The 23,391-nt window shown below is 38.9% G+C and overlaps 1 protein-coding gene across 2 annotated transcripts in view; it reads right to left on the reverse strand.

Moving 5' to 3' along the window:
- Positions 1–6,626, reverse strand: part of STAM2 (signal transducing adaptor molecule 2) — a 53,769-nt gene extending 47,143 nt beyond the window's left edge. The window contains exon 1 of one of the 2 annotated variants that reach the window (XM_060107319.1): positions 6,220–6,626. In XM_060107319.1, the coding sequence (XP_059963302.1) occupies positions 6,220–6,259 (40 nt within the window). In that variant the 5' untranslated portion in view covers positions 6,260–6,626. The remainder of the gene's footprint in view (positions 1–6,219) is intronic. The other variant, XM_060107318.1, reaches the window with a different exon arrangement.
- Between the last annotated feature and the right edge of the window lie 16,765 nt (positions 6,627–23,391).

The following is a 23,391-nucleotide window of genomic DNA, read 5'->3' on the forward strand; positions in this document are numbered from 1 at the left end:
CCTTCTCTATTCCCAGCTCTGAAACTTACATACTAGCTTAAGGTTGCTAGGTAGTTCACCTCAGCTCTGATTCAAATCTGAATCCATGTTCTCATCTGTAAAATGGAAATTAAAATGGCTGCCATGCTTAAAAGAGGAGTTGTGAAAATTAAGTGAAAAGAAAAATGGGTGAGAAACTTAAACAGATATTTCAAAAAAGAGAATATTAATTTAGTGAATAACTATATTAAAGATTAGATAAATAAATACTTATTAAAGCCACAAAGAGATGCCACTAGAATGGCTAAAATTCTTAAAATTACACCACCATGTATGAACAAATTTTTTATATGAAATTGAAGTAATATGAGCTAAAAATAAGTAGGTGGCAGCTTCAAAATGTCAATAATTTTCAGGGGGCAATGTCTGATATCTGTCATATAGACCTTCTTAGGTTCAATCCCTATACTCAATACAAACATTTATTCTGTAAGTAAAGCTACAGAGCCTAATAAGGCAATAATATTGTTTTTTTAAAAGTTCTTTCCCTTTACCTTCCACCTCAAGGGACAGTAGTAGTATGTGTATATTTACTTGTAGAAAAATCATCCTCTTGCTCTCTTACCTAACTTTACAATTACACTTGACCCTTGAATAACATGGGTTTTAACTGCAGAGATCCACTTAATATGCAGATTTTTTAAAATAACTATATTGGAAAATTTTTGGAGATTTGTAACAATTAGAAAAAACTTGCGGACAAACCGGGTAGCCTAGAAATATCAAAAAAATTAAGAAAAAAGTATGTCATGAATTGTATAAAATATATGTAGATATACACATAACATGCAAAACATGTTAACTGACTGTTATCGGTAAGGCTTCCAGTCAACAGTAGGCTATTAGTAGTTAAGTTTTGGGGGAGTCACAAAAGTTATCACAAAAGTTAATACATGGATTTTCAACTGTGCAGGGGGTCAGCACCCCTAACCCCCCGAGTTGTTCAAGGGTCAACTATATAATCTAAGTAAGATTAGAACTAAACATTATTATCAGGAAATAAAAAGTGTATTATTAAATATCAACATCATCAGTGCATATGAATCAAAAACATAAACTACAATGTCTTCTCAAATCCTAAAAGAACATAAAAGAAATTCCCTTTTATGATTTTACTAATCTGATAATAAACCCATATGAAAGAAAAAAGGCCAAAACCAGCTAAGAGTATCAAAATGAAGAAAAACAAGACAGGGGGCTTGCCCTACCACCTATAAAGGCCAATGACATTAGAATGTGGTACTGGTACAGGATAGATAAAGAGAACAGTGTAGAACAGAAAGCACAGACACAGACCTCATACGAGGAAAGGGATTTACTATATGAAGGAGAAAGTACTCCAAACTAGTGGGGGAAGGATAGATAATTCAATAAATGGTGATTAGGCAACTGACAATTGTCTATTGTGAATTGACTATCCAATCAAATCTCTCCTTAGACCTTACATAAAGACCAAGTCTAGGTGGACTAAAGACCTAACTGTGAAAATCAAAACTTCAATAAAACTTTCAGAAGAAAACATAACAAGATCCTTATAGACTCAAGGAGGAGAGAAAGCTTTTCTTGAACAAGAAAAATAAAATCAAGAGAGAAAGACAATATTACTAAACCGAAACTTCAATCTTCTTAATAGTAAAAGGCAGCACAAACAAAAAGAAGACAAGGATATATATTTGCAATTCACATAAACAACAAAAGATTAGTAGAGAACGCATGTGAAACTTTAAAAATCAATAAGAAAAAATAATCCAACAGAACAATAAGTACATGAAAGTAATGAGCAGGCAATTTATACAAAAAGAAAACAGACTGGCCAAGAGACATATGAAAAGATGCTCAACTGCACTGAAGCTGAAATAAATTGAAAACAATGCCCTATTTCACACCCATCAAATTGGCATAAATTTTAAAATCTGACAATACCCAGCGTTAGTGAGACTGTGGAACAACAGGGACTTCACTTCCACTGCTGGTGGGAGTAAAATCTCCCACAAACACTTAGAAGAACAATTCTGTATTATTTAACATTTTGCAACTTTGCACTATATGCATTTTTAAAAAAGAATTCCTCTTCAAGATACAATCCCTTGAGAATTTCTCACTCTTGTGAAGAAGAAAACGTGGATAATAACTTTCACTGCAGTGTTGTCTGTAATAGCAAAAAACCGCAAAAAACTTCATGTTCATTAATAGGAGAATGGGTTAAAAAAATGTGGGATATCACATAGCTCTTAAAATTAATGAACTAAAGCTACAAACATCAACATGAATAACTCTCACAAAAAATGCTAAATGGCAAGCTGCAAATGACTACAGAGAATATTATTTTTTATGAAGTTTAAAAACATGCAAAACAATACATATAGTATATTTATATGTATAGTATATATTATAAAATAGACTTTTTAAAAATCTTTTTAGAGTGTTTAACTCTGAGAAGAGAGGAATAAAAATAGTATCAGGTAGCTAATAAATAAAAGTAATAATTTCCACTGTATCTTGAATGTTTTCTTTAAAAAAAAAAAGAATGAAGTGTGGCAAAATGTTAGGACTTGACAGAGGTGACTGACAGGAATAGGAGTTTATGTTATACTCTGTACTTTATGCTAAAAATTTTTCATCGGTTAAAAAATTACAAAATATATTAATTAAAATTTTTAACTATTTTAATTAGGACTAGGTATTAGAATTTTTGGTACCATGTAAGCAAAAGAAAGTATAGGAAAAAAACTGGCTGTTACAGCTGTCAGTCTCACCTAAAACCAAAATTTTTTTAATTTTAATTTTTTGCAACAACCTCATGTTGTTCAAGAATTGCCTTAATGACTATGTAAATGTAATATATTTAAATGTATAAAGTAAATTTGTATTACCAGAGTGCCATCAATATCTATTTTTATATTAGGGTTTCTTGTAAAATTTCATTGGAGAAAATGATTCCATTACCAAAAACTCCAAGCTACTCACTGTCAAGTTATTTGACCACAACACAAGCCAAAGACATAGCAATACACGCATTCAAATTTTACTTGGAAAAGTCTCCTTTTAAGATAAAGTTCATACTTCAATCCACTGTGTGAAAAGAGTTTTTGTAGAAGTAGAATTTGAGCTCAGCTCTGTGGGACACAAGTAAGTTTATCTTTAAGGAAGGAGATACCAAGTATTGCTGAAAAAAGCAAAAATCTATTAGTGAATAGTAGTAAACAGCAAAGAGACAGAAACTGGCAAGAAAGATTGCCTGGCTTGAGTAAGGAGAAAAAAGTCATGCAAATAAGAACTGGAGTTACGGAGCAGAACAGACAGCCGTGACTCAGGAATCAATGTCACGAGACTGGAAAAATCGGTACAGGACGTAAGGAAATGACATCTGCCCTTTTAACACTACCACTAAATCTTCCTATTGTGGCTCTGTCCTTCATGTTTTACTTTCTCCTTGGAATCTCCTAAAAAGGCTGCCCCAAACAGGCTCTCTACCTTAGGAAACCTACACTCCCCTTCAAGATAAGAATCAGGGCCGGGGTGAGGGGGGATGTGTGTGGATATTTTCTTTTTTTCTCAGCATAGCTTCAAAGGAATTTTATTCAACAAAACAAACAATAAACCCATATTAGAAGAAATCCAATAAATATTTAAAGAGCTCTAATGCTACCATACCTAGCATACCTTTCAGGATTTGTAGGTTCTGACTCCAAGAAAAAAAACTACGAACTTGCCAGAGTTCCTTACCTCTTAGCCTTTGGCCGGCTACCATTTGACAAGCCATATACCATCATCAACTTATGAGTGCCTTCCTAGACATCTTGAGTCACTACAGCCTTTTCTCAGAGTCTCAGGGTCTGAGAAAAGGATTTCTTCCCCATATGAATGATGTCAGAAACACTGTTCACCCTCTGATGAGACTGCATCGACCAAAGGAATGTAGTTTCAACTTTACAGTTAATTATAAAATGACCAAACCATACATATAGTAAGAGATGGTCACTTCCTGCAGGTGTAAGTGCTATCAGGAAAGCAGGGGAAGAGAGAGGATAGTGTCAACACTTTTACAAATAAAGTGTCTGCCTGAAGGTCCTTGTCTTCTCTTCAGGGAAGATGATTGTTTTAAATAGAGGGAGAATGTAAAGCATCTCCTGTATTTCTAGTATCGTAATACAGTGTGAAAAATACAATTATCTTTTTATGTGTGTATGAGTCCTCCATTTGATTGAGAATTCCTTGAGGGAACCCAGTTTATTTATTAAATTTGTGCCCCCAAAGTCTGACACACACTGTCTGATGCACAGTAATCACTCAATGCCTGTTTGTTGAATGAAAGGTAAACAAAGCTACGACAAAAAAGAAACAATGGTAATAAAAATCTGACTGAATCAAAGAAAGGTGAAAGGGACAATGACACTGCAAAGGAACATTCCTGTGGGCATCTCAAGTTAAACAATGACTTGATCGTCATATTACTTAACTACTGTATTTCAAATTAACAGGGGCTTTAAGTTTTGAAAAGTGCAATATATAATTTTTCTTCTATAATAGACGTATAAAGCCAATTTGAAATCCTTAGTATTTCATGCCACTTTTTCTATTAATTCCAACCACTTGCCTAAAAGAGGTTACAATCAAACTTTCTATTTTATCTTTAAACTGCCTTTTGGAAACTGACTTCAGTCAGTCATACCTGTGTTAACAAGTAAGTACTTGAAGCTTTGGCTGATGGCACTGCCCATGAAATAATCTATACACAGTATTTTTTTTTTTTTTGTCTGAACAGCAGTGCTTCTTTTACTACAGTGGAACTGTGGTCCACTAAACCATGTAGGAACCTCAGGAGACACTGAGGGGGAGGTTTAGAAAAGCAACTTAGCTTATTTTCACCAGAGAAGCTGTCAATCAGAAAACAATGGGCTTCCAGGAAAGATCTCCCTTGAAGAGTTCCACAGCTGTTAAGTTTGAAAATCATTTGTCTTATTCTATTTTGCCTTTTTTTTCCACTATGACAAAATGAAAGTCTTCACAACAATAAAAAGTGAAGGTCTCACTGCAGCAAAGGAAGACATCATTAGGTGTTCCAAAAGCAGACGTTGTGAACCTCAACATTATGCTTCCTAGATTTACAGCAGTCACCAATGTTAAACTACCAAGAAAAAAGTTGAATGAAATTATGAAATACATATTTGAAGACTATCTAAGGGTCAAAAATCTATAAAGTTTTTTAGCTCTCTGTGATAGGAAGGTACTTATACATCATATTTGACTTCTGAACACACTTTTGGAATCACATAATATACCAAAATAGGGCACTTTCTAGACTTTACCCATAATTAGAAAATTGTAATTATGAAACAGGTGCAATATTCTGTATAACTGGCAATTTGCAGCCATGCGTTTTTTTCATTCGACTAAATCCTAAAACTCTACCTAGAATTAACTACTGCTACCAAAATATTTACCTTAGTCAGCTTGGTTTACTGTTTTTCTAAAACCACAAGTTAAGTTCTCATACCCAATCCATCTTTTTCTCACTCCATAGTCACTGACGACCCCCCAAGAAGTAAAACAGGTGTTCTGGAGTGTTTTGAAATCCTGGGGTTTTCCTTTTCATACTCTAAGGCAGAACACCTTATAGCACTTGCACTATCCATGGATAGAGTAACACTTCCAACTATCATAAGTAAGTCCTGAAGCCGTGCGATCAGGGATTGGACGCATCTATATATAAGCGAGGTAAAATAGGTTCTTCCTATTGAACCGGGGCAAGTTGAAGTCTCTAAGTGCTGAGCTGCCCTAGACAACAGGGTCTGCTGCATCAGTTTTAACCGCGGGGCGGGGGAGTGGGGAGGGGGGGACACAAGACTCAGCCAGTTCTAGAGGGAGCTGGAAGTTCTGTGTCATCAACTCAGCAATTGCTCAATTAGTCCAGTCTCCAGAGAACCCCAGGCTCCTCCCTATTCCTGTGCCTGGCGAGGGGAACGGACCTCTTTCGGGGTCTCCAACCTCAGGTGGGCTGGAGACACTCCCCAGGCAGCTAGGGACGCGCCGAGGTTGCCCCCAGAAAAATCCCGGCTGCCAGGCAGCGGCGACGCCGCACCCTCCTCCCCCTTTGCTAGGCTTTCCAGTCCCCGGAGTCGCCACCGCCCACTTTCTAGCACAACAAACAACGGCTTGGGGCCCAGGCCCAGCACTTACCCACATCTTGCTCGAAGTGGTTGGCGGCGAACAGAGGCATCTCGCCGGCGCCCGAGCCCTAGTTGCTGCGGTCAGGCTGAGGCTCGGCAGCTGCTCCGGGATAGGGGACCCACGGCCGCGGCTTCCTAGACGGCTCGGCTCCAGTCGCGTCCGGCACTTCCGCCACCGCACCTGGCCCACTCCTGCCTGACGGACCAGCTCCCGGCCCGCGCTCCGCCCTCGCGCTCCGCCCCGACCTCTCCTCCCGGTATGAGGTCCCACCAGCGGCGGGCATCTTCTCAGCGGCCCTGTAGCCGTCGCCCTCCGGGAGGAGGCGGCAGCCCTGATCCAAAGCCCGCGTAGGGGTCAGGCGGCCGCCGAGGCCACCTTTCCATCGCTAGGACCCCGGCAAGCCATGGAGCGGGGGACCTTCAGGGCCGGAAGTTGTCGAGCCTATAACTTGGCGACGCCAGAGGACCGGAAGCTGCAATGCCGGCGGCAGTTCTGCAGGGGGCGAGGTGGTCTGGGATTCCCCGCGTAGGGCTGCTGGTTCCGACGGCCAAGTTCTCTCCAGTTTAGTTCCTTCCTAAGCTATGGGCTAGTCCCACGCGGCCGAGGGCCCGCGGCTACGTTTGCGTCACAGTCCCGTTGCCCTGGAAACGGTTGGAGTCTCACTGGTTTTGAGAGTCAGTGAAGGGTTTGGCTCCGCTCCTGGCGCTACACTCTCCTCGTCGCCTAAACCCCGCCGGAATAACCACCGTGGAAAGCGGGACTCCTCACTTTTCGCTTTTCATCATGCTCTTAAACCTGAAAACACTGCTCGACTCTGGGAATCCAGGGACGAATGAGGCACAGTCCCTGCCTTCAAGTTGCTGACAGTTTTATGGGGACAGTGTATAGCGTATACATGACAGTACATGACGGTCCTGATATACAATTGGGGTCACAAACTCAAATTCCCATCGGAGGCAGCCAGGTACTGAAATGAGTGTGAAGGTGCAAGCACCCTTCCCACCCACACGCTCCCAAACCCTCTTAACCCTGTTTTATTTTTCTATGGCATTTATCACTTCCTAATATAGAATTTACTTATTATGTTTTCTGTCTCTCCTCTTTAGACTGTAAACTCCATAATTATTTTTGTTCACTGCTGTACCCCCAGCATATAAAACAGTGTCCAGCAAGTAACAGGTGCTCAGTAAATACTTTTCAAATCCAACCAAACAGTTCATGGCAGCTACTGGTAAACTTAAGCTATTTGTTGAAGTGTGGGCTCTACTAGAGCGTCCAGTTTTTCAATGATTTTTTTTAATGTTAAGAATTACTTCAACATTTTTAATAATGGGCTAAACAAGACCATTTTACAACCTCTGTGTAAAGACTTGGTACAAAAAATAGAGAACCCTTATACATGGAATAGTTCAGAAAGGTTGTTGCATTTTATACCATAAAGATAGGTTCACAAATAAGGAGGAAACACCAGCAGGTGAAAGGAGCTGATTTTCAAAAACCATTGAACCTAGGATGTTCAAGATATGTTTGGAGACTTTCTAGGTGGATTTGTCTAGGATTAAGGCTTAGTGTTGGAATGGAAAACAAGGGTAGATAGAGATAAGAGGAAACAGATTGGGAAGAGCCTTAAGCAGCAAGCTAAGAATTTTTAATTTTATCACATAAGGCACTAGATAATCATTTAAAGATTTTGAGCGGCAGAGGAGTACACAAAAAAGAGTTTCCGGATACTAATCTGACAGCAGTGTGCGTGACATATATTAAGCAGACCAGGCAGTGGAACAGTTTAGGAGTTACGTAAGTATTTGAAGAAGAGATATTGTAGAGGAGATTGTACTGAGATAAGAGCAAAGGTCTGAGGATTTGTCTTTGGAAACTATTCACATTTTAAAGAGACTCCTTTAGCTCCTCCACATCTTTTAATAGCAAGCATGTTCAAGAATCTATGGGTTGGGCTTCCCTGGTGGCGCAGTGGTTGAGAGTCCGCCTGCCGATGCAGGGGACACGGGTTTATTCCCTGGTCCGGGAAGATCCCACATGCAGCGGAGCGGCTGGGCCCGTGAGCCATGGCCGCTCAGCCCGCATGTCCAGAGCCTGTGCTCCGCAACGGGAGAGGCCACAACAGTGAGAGGCTCGCGTACCGCAAAAAAAAAAAAAAAAAAGAATCTATGGGTATTTACTCATCTGTGCAGATACTCAGTCTCTTGGTGAATCCAATTAACAAAATTTTTAACAGTCACTAAGAGCCAGGCCCTGTGTTAGAAACAAGAAGATACGAAGATTGTTCATTGTTACTTCACCTAATGAAGTTATCGAAGAAGTAAAAGATATGTCAGTGGCAGCCCACAAGTTCTGGTGTGCAAAATTTCTGTTGTACAACCTCTTTTGAGCCCCAGTCTCCCTGATAACAAAATAATCTCATCAATTTCAGTTAAATTCTGTCTGTTTAGGGGCTTTTGTTGTTGTTATTATTATTTGGGGTTTACACTCAACAAATCTACATCCTTACCTCACACCACTTTCTCTGAACATACACCAAGATCCATCCTCAGATATGTTCTTCCAACTCTGCCAGTCTGTATTTGGTGAATAACCCTTTTTATTCCAAAACAGGGACAGTGCTTCCCCAGTCAAGACATGATGAAACTTGTCTCTAGTTATTGGTCTAGAAAAACTGAAGGGGGTTATGGGAAATCTTTTTTTCTTTTTCTCCCTCGCAAAAGATTAATGAACATGACCTCCTCCCAATACTTCAGTGAATAAGGATTGAGGTCAGCAGGGAAAGCAGTGTTTTGGTTCTTTCTGGATCAAAAGGGAAATCTTGAGAAGGGAAAGTAGCATTTTGGAAGGCATCTTCCTCAGATGAGGCTTCTCCACAGTCTTCGGGCAAAGGGAGGTCACTATCCTCTAGCAGGGGCAAGCACACCACTTCTGTCAGTCCAGAGGATTGAGGTGAATCTATCAGCTCAGAGTTCTCAAGAGTATCCACCCAGATATCCCCATCATCCTAGGTCTCGGGGTCTCATTCTTTCCCCTGCAGAGTCCTGACTTTACATTATGCTATGGGTTATGAATTCAACCTTCTTTTAAATTCTGCTACTCTCACAATCAGGTCCTGAGTCTGATTTTTTTTTAAATTGTAATCTGTCCCTCTGGCCATAGCAAGTAAAGCTAGCTAGCTTGCTCGCTCTCTCTCTCTCTCTCTCTCTCTCTCTCCTTCTCTCATTTTTCTCTTTGTATTTCAGTTTGGATAATTTCTCTATGTGTCTTTAGGATGAGTGGTATGTTATTTTTCATTAATTTCCAAAGCATTCAGTTTAAGTGTTTTTTAAATAAACTTTTTATTTTGGAATAATTTTAGATTTACAGGGAAGTTACAAAGATAGTACAGAGAGGTCTCATTTACCCCTCACCCCTTTCTCCCACTGTTAACATCTTACATTTCCATGGTATATTTGTCAAAACTAAGAAACTAACATTAGTTCATTGCTATTAACTAAACCACAGATTTATTTGGATTTTACCAGTGTTTACATTAATGGCCTCTTTTTTTTCCAGGATCCAATCCAGGTGTGCCAGGTGTCCCCAAGGTCACCCCCACGTTCAATGATTCATTGGGATTCATAGGACTCAGCATATAGTCATCCTCATGACTATATTTTATTACAACTAAAGGATACACAACAAAATCAGCAAAGGGAAAGGCACATAGGGTAAAGTCTGGAGGTGCGAGCTTCTAAGAGTCCTCTCTCAAGGAAGGCACACAGGACATGCTTAAATCCTCCAACAGTGAGTCATACAACAATGTCGTCTACCAGGTAAGCTCATTGCAAATTCAATGCCCGGGGTTTTTACTGGGGTCTAGTCACACAGGCACCCTCTACCTAACATGCACCCATGTTTCCAGACTCTCAGAAGGAAAGCAGGTGTTCAGCATAAACCACATTGTTTGTACAGTTTAGACACCATGAGCCATTCTTATCAGGGAAATTGTGGGAAATCTCCCAAAATCTAAGTTCCCAGATGCCAGGCAAGGGCCAACTTTGCAAGCAGGCCTTTCCTTTTTTTTTTTTTTTAATTTATCTTTTATTGAAGTATAGTTGAATTACAATGTCATGTTAGTTACTGCTATACAGCAAAGTGACTCAGTTATACATATATATACATTCTTTTTCATATTCTTTTCCACTATGGTTTATCACATGATATTGAATATAGTTCCCTGTGCTATACAGTAGGACCTAGTTGTTTATTCATTTTATATATACCAGTTTGCGTCTGCTAATCCCAAACTCCCAATCCAACCCTCTCCCACCGCCCCCACGCATGGCAGCCACCAGTCTATTCTCTATGTCCCTGATTCTGTTTCTGTTTCTGTTTCATTGATAGGTTCATTTGTGTTATATTTTAGATTCCACATGTAAGTGATATCATATGGTATTTTTCTTTCTCTTTGTGACTTACTTCACTTAGCATGATCATTTCTGATTGCTTTTTTTAATTTAACTATAATTGATTTACAATACTGTGTTAGTTTCAGGTGTACAGCTTCAGGTTCTTTTCCATTATAGATTATGACAAGATATTGAATATGGTTACCTGTGCTATACAGTAAATCCTTGTTGATTTACTTTATATATAGTGGTGTGGCAAGCAGGCCTTTCTAAGGATAGTGGTCTCAGGCCTGCTATGTTAACCCTTTTCTGCATACCAGAGTATCGCAATTCATTTGGTTGTCATGTCTCCCTAGTCTCCTCTGGTTTGTGACAGTTTCTCAGTCTTTCCTTGTTTTTCATGACCTTTACAGTCTTGAGGAGTGCTGACCAGATATGCTGTAGATTGTCTCTGAATCTAAGTTTGTCTGATGTCTTTCTCATGCTTAGATGGGTGTTGTGGGATTTTGGAAAGTATATCACAGAGGTAGAGTGTCCTCATCACATTATTGTAAGGAGTACATGATATCTGGTGATGGTAACTTTTAGCACTTAGTAAATGTAGCATTTGCCAAGTTCCTCCACTTAAAAGTTAATATTTTTCCCTTTCCCTACTCTGTTCTTAGGAAGCAGGTCACTGAGTCTAGCCCACCCTCAAGGGGAAGGGAGGGCATTAAGCTTTACCTTCTGTAGAGGGGAATATCTAAGTATATTATTGGAATCTTTCTATAAGGAAAATTTGTCTCTTTTCTCCTATTTACCCATTTATTAAATTGTTTATAGCAGTATGAACTCATGTATATTTATTTTATACTTTGAGTTGTAAGCCAATAATACTTTTGTTGTTGTTGTTGTTCTTTTCTTGTTTGCTTTTGCTCAGTGTTCCATCTTTGGTCACTGGGAGTTCTTTCAGTTGACTTCTATGTCCCTTTGATGTGTTACTATTTTTTTAGCATCTCTTTACTTTCCTGGTACTATAAGATGCTCTAGACTCATCTTGTATATTCTCTGCTGCATTCTTAGAATCAACCATTTCTCAAAGGCAACCTGGTTCTGACGTTCTCTTTAAAGGCTGCCATAGAAGATTCCTAGCCTTCATGATGCCTTAAGTAGAGAACTGGCTAACCTGAGCTTGTATTTCCTTCCTGAAGCACATTAACAGTAATTAACAACAGCCATCCAATTCCACAGCTTTTTATAACTGTCTTCACCTCTCTCAAATGCTAGAGCTATTATAGAAGCCAGTGCATGCCCTTCTACCTGTACCCAACTCCAATTTACCATGATCTTAGTAATTGTGATGCTACGGAAGTAGTTCTCAACATTTGGCATCAGAACCACCTGGAGGGCTTGTTAAAAACACAGATTGCTGGACCCCACTGCAGAGTTTCTGATTTAGTAAATCTTGTGTGGAGCACAACCTAAACCCTACCCAGGTAAACATAAAACTTCGCACAAAAGGCCTGTTCTCCTCAGTTCCTTTTACCCAGTATATCATGTCTGGCTTTTAACCAAAACTTACAAAGCATACTAAAAGACAAAAACCAAAACAAAACAGTTTGAAGAGCAAGCATCAGAACTAGATTCAGACATGGCAGGGATGTTAGACATTTCTTCAACCTGGCTTAATTTCTGCCAGGATGGTTAGGCTCTGGTAAAACCCTAGTTGGTTAGAATCTAGGGTTTTACCAGATTCTAAAATAATAACTTCTCTTGAGGTCAGGCCTCCTTAAAAAGAATAGAATGCTCTGGGCTTATTTCAGAATGGCTACTTTCCTCCTCCCCCTGCTGGAAGCACAAGGGGATTTTCTCTGATCTTCCTTGTGGGAACCTGATAGGGCTCCTAGAGGTAAAACTTACAATAATGGGGGAGCCTTCCTGTTACTGGGTCAACTCTCAGACTTGCCCACAGTGAGCCTCCAGCAGTTCGTCAACCACAGTTCAGGTTTCCCTACCCCAGCACTTGTTCCAGCGGAGGCTTCTGCTCTAGTAAGTTGTGATTCTCTATATCTGCCTGTCTGTCTCTCCAACTTTGGGGGCAGCAGTCTGCCCTGTGACCTCAGATCTCTGAGGGAGCTAAAAAGAGTTGTTGATTTTCAGGTCAGCTTTTTTTTCTTATTGTGTGGACCAGAGTGACAACTCCTAAGCTTCTTGGATTCTAGACCAGAAACCAGAAGTTGGCTCTCTTGTTCTCTCTCTTTTCTATCATAGGCATTACAGTGTTTTGGACCTACATAGTAGAAACCTTAGAATAAGCTCTAACTCTGCTTCTATTTTTCCAGTTTTTAAAAACCTAATTGTTTCACTTCTTTCTTCAAACTTTCTTTTTGCTGTCCACCCACCCCCTCCCTTTGTTCTTCCCTTTGAGAAAGGGCACCCAATAGAAGGGGCTGGGATCGACTTCATGCTCTGTTAACCGAGTCATGAACCCATAAGGCTACGTCTCTCCCAGAGAGGGAGCCTTTCTCTTTTAAAGACATCATATGGGCTAGCCTATCCCTGCCCACAAAACAATTTAATTATCCTGAAACACCACCTTTATGGTTTTGTTCCCTCAAGAACCCAATGGATTTTTCCTGCCACAGAAAGTTCAATCTGGGCTGTCACTGTCTCTGGTAAATAACTCATTTTTCCCTACCCAATAACCTTATTTTCCATGGCTTAAAGCATCAGTTTTTGAAGTCAGGTGAAATTTCAAATCACAGCCTTGCCACTGACTATGTGACTTTGCGAAAATACTTAAGTTCTAGGAACCTCAATTTTCTTATTTGTAAGTATAACTTCATAAGTTTGCTATGAAGAGTAAACGGGATCATGAGAGCTTTTCTTATAGTATGTGCTCAGTAGCACTTACAGCATTTACAAAAGGAAGTTTTGCAATAATAGATGTGTTTTCTATTTGCACTGTTCAGTGTAGTAGCCACTAGGCATCTGTGGCTATTGCTCACTTGAAATGTGTCTGAATTTTAAATTTTTATTTCATTTTAATTAATTTAAACTTAAATAGCCACATGTAGCTAGTGGCTAGCATTTAAGATGGAGCTAGCACTAGTAAACCTTGTGAAAATCAGTTGAAGGAAATAGAAGTGTCTTTTGTCTGTATTACTTGTGTCTCACGATACTTCTCCTTCCAAAAATGCGTGCTTTCTTCTTTCATCTATCTTCATCTTTTACCTCTTTTCATTTTTCACATCTTTAAATTTAAGACCCAATTCAACACCCATCTTCTCAAGAAGCATTCCTCAGTTGGTCACAATTCACGTCTTTCACTTCTCTGAAACTTTTGTTGAACGGATGGTCAACACTTCACTACTTAGCACTTAATATTCCTCTGACCTATCTTGTGCAATAGTTGTAACTCCCCAAGAGCATAATATAAAGATCTGTGTGATTTTTGATTCTGTGCCCCTCCAAGGCAAATAGCCCATTACTTAAAATATGTAAACACTGCATTATGGACTGAATGTTTGTGTCTCCCCCAAATTCATATGTTGAAATCTAGTCACCAATGTGATGATATTTCAAGGTGGGACCACTGGCAGGTAATTAAGTCATGAGAGTGTGGCCCTCATTAATGAGATTAGTGCCCTTATAAGAAGAGGCCAGAGAGTCTAGCACACTCTCTTTCTGCCATGTGAGTGTACAATAAGTCAGCGGTCTGCAACCCAGAAGATCCTCCCCAGAACCTGCCCATGCGGGCACCCAGATCTCAGACTTCCAACCTCCTGAACTGTGAGAAATAAGTTCCTGTTGTTTATAAGCCACCCACTCTCTGATACTTTGTTTTAGCAGCATGAACTAAGACACACTGTGTAACCCTATGTTTGATTTATTACTTGTCCTTTACCTCTCTGATTCATTCTTCTCACCTTCCAATTCCCGCTACCAATTTGGCTGAAATAAGTGCCCAAATATCCAATAATATAATTACTTATCTTTTTCTATTCTACCTTTGTGTTACTTTATTCTCCCCACTCCTGCAAAATGAATAAAAGCATATTTTCAGGTACATTACATTTTTCCCATTTAATTTAGTTAAACATTGGGTGCCTGCTATTTACAAAATATTAGTGGTAGGGGCAAGAATTGATGATGGGGGCTTCCCTGGTGGTGCAGTGGTTAAGAATCCGCCTGCCAATGCAGGGGACACGGGTTCGAGCCCTGGTCCAGGAAGATCCCACGTGCTGCGGAGCAACTAAGCCGGTGCGCCACAACTACCAAGTCTGCGCTCTAGAGCCCGCGAAGCCACCTCAATGAGAAGCCAGCGCACCGCAACAAAGAGTAGCCCCCGCTGCCGCACCTAGCAGCAACAAAGCCCACATGCGGCAACAAAGACCCAATGCAGCCAAAAATAAATAAAATTAAATTAAAACAAAAAATGACACAGGTTCAACCCTGGTCCAGGAAGATCCCACATGCCACGGAGCAACTAAGCCCATGAACCACAACTACCAAGTCTGCGCCCTAGAGCCCACGAGCCACAACTACTGAAGCCCACATGCCTACAGCCCGTGCTCTGCAACAAGAGAAGCCACCACAATGAGAAGCCCATGCACAGCAAGAAAGATCCAATGCAGCCAAAAAACAAACAAACAAACAAACAAATTTTAAAAAAAGAGTTGATGATGGGGCATGAAAATGATATAACTGCTCTCGAATGAGTTATATTTAGAAGAGGAGAGTGATTTATGAAAATGATTGATTAATGGAAGAGAATACACAGGAAAAGGAATTACCAACTGCTGGTGGAATATAGATCAATGGTATTTTGGTATGTAGCTATTTAAAATATTTTAGTTGCCTAGTAGAGGGTAGTTAGCCTAACAAATTTTGGTGTTTGGGATGCTTCCAATTGTAATTAAGAAATTTTGTCTTGAACTAAACTCTCACAAAATTCAACACCTATTTATGATAAAAACTCTCCAGAAAGTAGGCATAGAGGGAACATACCTCAACATAATAAAGGCCATATATGACAAATCCACAGCCAACATCGTTCTCAATGGTCAACAACTGAAACCATTTCCACTAAGGTCAGGAACAAGACAAGGTTGCCCACTCTCACCACTATGGTTCAACATAGTTTTGGAAGCTTTAGCCAGAGCAATCAGAGAAGAAAAAGAAATAAAAGGAATCCAAATCGGAAAAGAAGAAGTAAAACTGTCACTGTTTGCAGATGACATGATACTATACACAGAGAACCCTAAAGATGCTACCAGAAAACTACTAGAGCTAATCAATGAATTTGGTACAGTAGCAGGATACAAAATTAATGCACAGAAATCTCTTGCATTCCTATACACTAATGATGAAAAATCTGAAAGAGAAATTAAGGAAACACTCCCATTTACCATTGCAACAAAAAGAATAAAATACCTAGGAATAAACCTACCAAAGGAGACAAAAGACCTGTATGCAGAAAACTATAAAACACTGATGAAAGAAATTAAAAATGATACAAACAGATGGAGAGATATACCATGTTCTTGGACTGGAAGCATCAACCTTGTGAAAATGACTATACTACCCAAAGCAATCTACAGATTCAGTGCAATCCCTATCAAACTACCAGTGGCATTTTTCACAGAACTAGAACAAAAAATTTCACAATTTGTATGGAAACACAAAAGACCCCGAATAGCCAAAGCAATCTTGAGAAAGAAAAATGGAGGTGGAGGAATCAGACTCCCAGACTTCAGACTATACTACAAACCTACAGTAATTAAGACAGTATGGTACTGGCACAAAAACAGAAATATAGATCAATGGAACAGGATAGCAAGCCCAGAGACAAACTCACGCACATATGGTCATCTTATCTTTGATAAAGGAGGCAAGAATATACAATGGAGAAAAGACAGCCTCTTCAATAAGTGGTGCTGGGAAAACTGGACAGCTACATGTAAAAGAATGAAATTAGAATACTCCCTAACACCATACACAAAAATAAACTCAAAATGGATTAAAGACCTAGATGTAAGGCCAGACACTATCAAACTCTTAGAGGAAAACATAGGCAGAACACTCTATGACATACATCACAGCAAGATCCTTTTTGACCCACGTCCTAGAGAAATGGAAATAAAAACAAAAATAAACAAATGGGACCTAATGAAACTTAAAAGCTTTTGCACAGCTAAGGAAACCATAAGCAAGATGAAAAGGCAACCCTCAGAATGGGAGAAAATATTTGCAAGTGAAGCAACTGACAAAGGATTAATCTCCAAAATATACAAGCAGCTCATGCAGCTCAATATCAAAAAAACAAACAACCCAATCCAAAAGTGGGCAGAAAACCTAAATAGACGTTTCTCCAAAGAAGATAAACAGGTTGCCAACAAACACATGAAAGGATGCCCAACATCACTAATCATTAGAGAAATGCAAATCAAAACTACAATGAGGTATCACCTCACACCAGTCAGAATGGCCATCATCAAAAAATCTACAAACAATAAATACTGGAGAGGGTGCTGAGAAAAGGGAACCCTCTTGCACTGTTGATGGGAATGTAAATTGATACAGCCACTGTGGAGAACAGTATGGAGGTTCCTTAAAAAACTAAAAATAGAACTACCATATGACCCAGCAATCCCACTCCTGGGCATATACCCTGAGAAAACCATAATACAAAAAGAGTCATGTACCACAATGTTCATTGCAGCACTATTTAAAATAGCCAGGACATGGAAGCAACCTAAGTGTCCATCAACAGATGAATGGATAAAGAAGATGTGGCACATATCTACAATGGAATATTACTCAGCCATAAAAAGAAACAAAACTCAGTTATTTGTAGTGAGGTGGATGGACCTAGAGCCTGTCATACAGAGTGAAGTTAAGTCAATAAGTGAAAAACAAATACCATATGCTAACACATATATATGGAATCTAAAATTTAAAAAATGGTTCTGAGGAAACTAGGGGCAGGACAGGAATAAAGACGCAAATGTAGAGAATGGACTTGAGGACACGGAGAGGGAGAAGGGTAAGCTGGGACGAAGTGAGAGAGTGGCATTGACATATATACACTCCCAAAAGTAAAATAGATAGCTAGTGGGAAGCAACTGCATAGCACAGGGAGATCAGCTCGGTGCTTTGTGACCACCTAGTGGGGTGGGATAGGGAGGGTGGGAGGGAGACGCAACAGGGAGGGAATATATGTATACGTATAGCTGATTCACTTTGTTATACAGCAGAAACTAACACACCATTGTAAAGCAATTATACTCCAATAAAGATGTTAAAAAATAAGTAAATAAAATTTAAAAAGCAAAAAAAAAAAAAAAAAAAGCCCATGGCCACAAAGGCCTAGCTCACAGGACTCTCAGCAGGATTGGTTGATTCTATTCAGTAATATTGTTTATTGTAAATACAGTTGAAGAGCGGTATAATGTAATTACACCAAAAATTAGCTTTTTACCTCATAACTAACTTAAAACTGGAGAATTATTTATTTCTCCTTTTATCATCTTTATTACCATGCCCTGCACAGTAGGTGGCGGCATTGTTTAACTTCCTAGCAACAGAATGGCCTTAACTACAAAATACAGAAGCAAATATTGAAACAAATTGCAGGAGCCCGATTTGGCCAATTTAAAACATTGCCCTTTCTATCTACCTTAAAAAGTTTTATGAATAATACCTCATTATAGTATACCAAATTTGTATATTTCCTACATTGAGTTTAATAAAAAGTATTTGCTGACAAATTCATTTTGCCAATGAATGTCAATAAACCAGGATGTGCTGTTTTAAATATCAATATTTACTTATTCTTCATCATGAGACTGTAACAAATTAACTCCTTTTTAGTTTTAATGTAAAGATAGTATTTATTTATACTTAATTTCATTTGTGCTGGTCATTCAGCAGTGTTTATTATGCCTACAATGACCAGCACTCCATGAAACTCTGCAGAGGTACAGTCAGAAGAGCAGTTATCTGGGCTGGGCACTAAAGACAGGTAAAATCTCAACATGCATTTGAGGTTTAAAACGTCACTTTCAGGCAATATACAGCCACAATTTATGCATGCTATGGAGTAGTTGGGGTTTTTTAAAATTTTTATTGGAGTATAATTGATTTACAAGGTTGTGTTAGTTTCAGGTGTACAGCAAAGTGAATCAGTTATACATATACATATATCCACTCTTTTTTTAAAAAGGATTCTTTTCCCATATAGGCCATTTACAGAGTATTGAGTAGAGCTCCCTGTGCTATACAGTAGATTCTTATTAGTTATCTATTTTATATATAGTAGTGTGTATATGTCAATCCCATTCTCCCAATTTATCCCTCCCCCCTTACCCACTGGTAACCATACGTTTGCTTTCTACGTCTGTGACTCTACTTCTGTTTTGTAAATAAGTTCATTTGTACCCTTTTTTAAGATTTCACATCTAAGCGATATCATATGATATTTGCCTTTCTCTGTCTGACATACTTCACTCAGTATGTGGAGTAGCCATTTTTAGTTATTCTAAAATTTACCTCTTTTAGCTTTAAAGGGCGCAGCCTAATTTTAGTATTCAGAATTTATTCTGAATTTATTATTTTTATATCCTCCTAAGATCCTATATTTTTAAATCTTTCTTTTTCTAAAATAAGAGATATTTTAAAAAAAATAACTGTCTTTGTCTCTTGTCCTGTTTGGGTTCCCTTTTTTGATCCTTTCCATAATCACTGTAGTGTTACTTAAAGTGAAACATTCCAAGTAGAGATATACCAGGTAGGATTATATTTTCATTTTTGGTTTCCAGTAATTTCTTGAGGATCTTGAGCGTGAACCAACAGCTTTAGGAAGCCAACTTCAAAATTCTAAGATCCCTTTCTTGGTCATAATTAATACATGCCTTTTAACCTAGCATGCAGCAGCTTAAGTTGCTTTTCCCCAAATGTCTTATTTTATTCTTACTTTAGTCAAAGTTATCTATTCTTTCTAGTCAAGGGAAATTTTCAATTCAAGGACATTTCAAAGATTTATGTAAAGAACATGAAATCACGTTTGTTGCAGGGAGTCACCATATTGTCCACAAGTATATTCACATTTTTAATAAGATATTTTATAGATCTCAGATTAAGCATAGAGACAGATGTCCTAAAAAAAACTTCTTTTGTTTGCACCAAAAAAAAGTTGTATGTAATATAAAATAATAGCTCTTTAATGTGTTAAGAGCTACAACTTAGTATTCATTGTATTACCTGCATCTGGCTCAGTGGACGTGCAAACCACTGTTGGCTGAACAAATGCACCTGAACAGTCTCAGTGTCCTGAACCGCTCGATTCCACCCACAGGCAGGGCCTCAGACGTCCTACTGGAATCCCCGTGGCTATTGTTAAGCCCCTTGAGGAATCTTTCTTGGCATCTCCCTCCTACTTTCTCTTATGAACCCGCTTGTTGCACTCAGTGTCTCTGATTCCAACGTGTGCCTCATTCCCAGCATCCTCCTCTCTGCTGTGTCCCTTCTAACTGTCCCTTCAGTTAGCAACAAGCAAATTCAACACTCATATCAGTTCAACTCTCTCCCAGGCTTGCTCCATCTTTGCTGTCAGTTCTGTGTTTCAGATCTTCCTGGACATCAAATTCTGTTACCCTCACACATTAAACCAGCCCTGGCTCATCAAGCCCCCCAGCTTAATCTGGGAGGGAAATTCAGGGCAAATGTGTAAATGCAGGTGTGAACTAGCACATTTTAAACAATGTAGATTATTTCAGTAGCTGAAGTCATTGGACTAGAAATAAAAAGGAATTCTATAAAGATGATGGGCCCAATTTAAGAAAAAATAAGGGAAGAAGTTGTAATTATCATAGGGTCAATATAACAAAGGAGGGCACATCCAAGCTTACTGTAGGTCTCCCTCCTAGAGATACCAGTGCAATCCTATAGGAGAAGATCAGGGGCAAGAATTGAAAGGAGTTTTTTGAGGAGGGAGGGGGACATTTTACTATTTCTATTTATCACTCTACTAGGCTAAATTGCTTTATTCAACAAATTGAATAATAAATTTAAACATTATTGGATGCTAAAGTAGAAGTGCCATAAATAGCAAGTGACATTGTTGAGCTTACATGACAAGCAAATGTAGTGGTGGATGACCCTTCACTGTGTAAGGTATTTAAGATGTTTAAATGGAGAAGACATTCAGAAATAATGCAGAAAACATCTACTTACTTTTTTATAAAACCATACTCTAATAGCTGTGGAAATATGTTTTATGGTTCTAGTTACATGGCACTTCACGAATATAATGACTCTCGAAAATATCCAGAAAGGAATCACCAGAGTGATAAACTATATGAGGTCTACTATCTGAAAACCAGCCAAATGAGTAAGGCTATAATTTAAGAAAGATAGACGTTAAGAAGGAATATGGTCAGAGTTCATAAACTGTAGTTCATATGTACATGGCATTATTTTTCAAAAATGCTGTCATGCAATACTTCATTTGCTTAAAAAATTTAGTAAAAATTAAGCATTATAATCTTCATTTAAAAAATAAACAGCACAGGGACTTCCGTAGTGGCTCAGTGGTTAAGGATCCGCCTGCCAATGCAGGGGACATGTGTTCAAACCCTGGTCCGGGAAGATCCCATGTGCCGTGGAGTAATTAAGCATATGCACCACAACTACTGAACCTGCGCTCTAGAGCCCGTGAGCCACAAATACTGAGCCCACATGCCACAACTACTAAAGCCCATGCACCTAGAGCCCATGCTCAACAAGAAGAGAAGCCACTGTAATGAGAAGTCCACGCACCGCCAGGAAGAGTAGCCCCTGCTCACTACAACTAGAGAAAGCCCTCATGCAGCAACAAAGACCCAACGCAGCCATAAATAAATAAATAAATATTTAAAACAAACAAACAAAAAAATAAACAGCATGTAAAACCATGAAGGAATTGATAAAGTGATAATATACCTCCTAACTAAATATTAATGTATTGTAAGTGGGTAAGATTTCTTTGTAGTTTATAAGAGGTACATTTAATGAGCATAATTTGACAAAATACATGTAATACAGTGGACAATAAACTTGAGACACTTTTAAAAAAAATTTAGGCTGGTAAAGTCCTCAAAGTTAAGTGGTTCCGAAAAGATTAAGATCAATTTGTAGATTATATATCCATAATGAGTTGTTAGGAGAAAATAGAGGACAATGTTCTTCCAAAAACATCCCCATGGTCTAAGATTCAAATCTTAGGTGCTGAAAACTAATATCACACAAAAATCAAGTAAATTGCTCTATTATTCTTAATACACTGTATGGGAGTATTAATCTACTACGAAATTACTATTTCAGGACTAACCTTTAGTCATAAGATTAACAACTTCCATATTCCAGTTAATATGAAATAACCTTTGCTTCCCAAATTCATTAGCACATTAGCAGAATCTACGCATATCACTTATTAGAGAAATGTCAAAAGTAAACCCTAAGTGTAACAAATGAATGACTTTACCACTTTAACACTCAACACGTGTTCCCTATTCTTGCCCCCATTAGAAAATAAAATGTTCATGATCTTTGTATTCATAAAAGGATCTAGAGGTTTAAACAAAGACATGAAAACACATCTCTTTCTTTAGCTAGTCTTTAAATACCTTTAATTTTTTTTTTGGCTTATTGACTATACCTATAAGATAGGCTGATAGTCTATCTGTAAGTATAAATCAGGTTGTGATATTGAGTTAGAGCTAAAGAAAGGAAAATATAGTTCCTAGATACTCCACCATAATGCTTATGCTGCGAGCACAAGCACTCCTTTGATATTCAAACCAATCAATCCCTTGTCCATACCCACTTCAGCCTCCTTTCATCAGGTTCCTGCAGGACAGGACACTATCCCCCTCCCCTAAATCACCCCAGGGCCAGGTACTGGACAACAAGAGACCCCACCTGTAGCCCAGAGCCCACAGAAGTTATTCAAACCATCCAATCAGTCGTAAATTTGCTCAGCTGCTTACCCTGCCTCATCTATTCCTTTCCATGAAAACCACAATAAAACCTTTTGCCCATGCTTTCCCCGCACTTGTCTTGCCTCCTGACTGACCGTGCTGCTTCCTGTGGCCCTCCATGGCATAGCGTGCCCCCTCCTCTTGGGAACTGTAAGCAACAAACTATCTTTTCTTTTCTTTTTTTTTTTTAATCTTTATACATTGGAGTATAATTGCTTTACAATGGTGTGTTAGTTTCTGCTTTATAACAAAATGAATCAGTTATACATATACATATGTTCCCATATCTCTTCCTTCTTGTGTCTCACTCCCTCCCACCCTCCCTATCCCACCCCTCTAGGTGGTCACAAAGCACCGAGCTGATCTCCCTGTGCTATGCAGCTGCTTCCCACTAGCTATCTATTTTACATTTGGTAGTGTATATATGTCCATGCCACTATCTCGCTTAGTCACAGCTTACCCTTCCCCCTCCCCATATCCTCAAGTCCATTTTCTAGTAGGTCTGTGTCTTTATTCCTGTCTTACCCCTAGGTTCTTCATGACATTTTTTTCCCTTAAATTCCATATATATGTGTTAGCATACAGTATTTGTCTTTCTCTTTCTGACTTACTTCACTCTGTATGACAGACTCTAGGTCTATCCATCTCATTACAAATAGCTCAGTTTCGTTTCTTTTTATGGCTGAGTAATATTCCATTGTATATATGTGCCACATCTTCTTTGTCCATTCATCTGATGATGGACACTTAGGTTGTTTCCATCTCCTGGCTACTGTAAATAGAGCTGC

The sequence above is a fragment of the Mesoplodon densirostris genome, chromosome 8 (assembly GCF_025265405.1).
Source record: "Mesoplodon densirostris isolate mMesDen1 chromosome 8, mMesDen1 primary haplotype, whole genome shotgun sequence".
In the NCBI taxonomy this organism is placed as follows: Eukaryota; Metazoa; Chordata; class Mammalia; order Artiodactyla; family Ziphiidae; genus Mesoplodon; species Mesoplodon densirostris.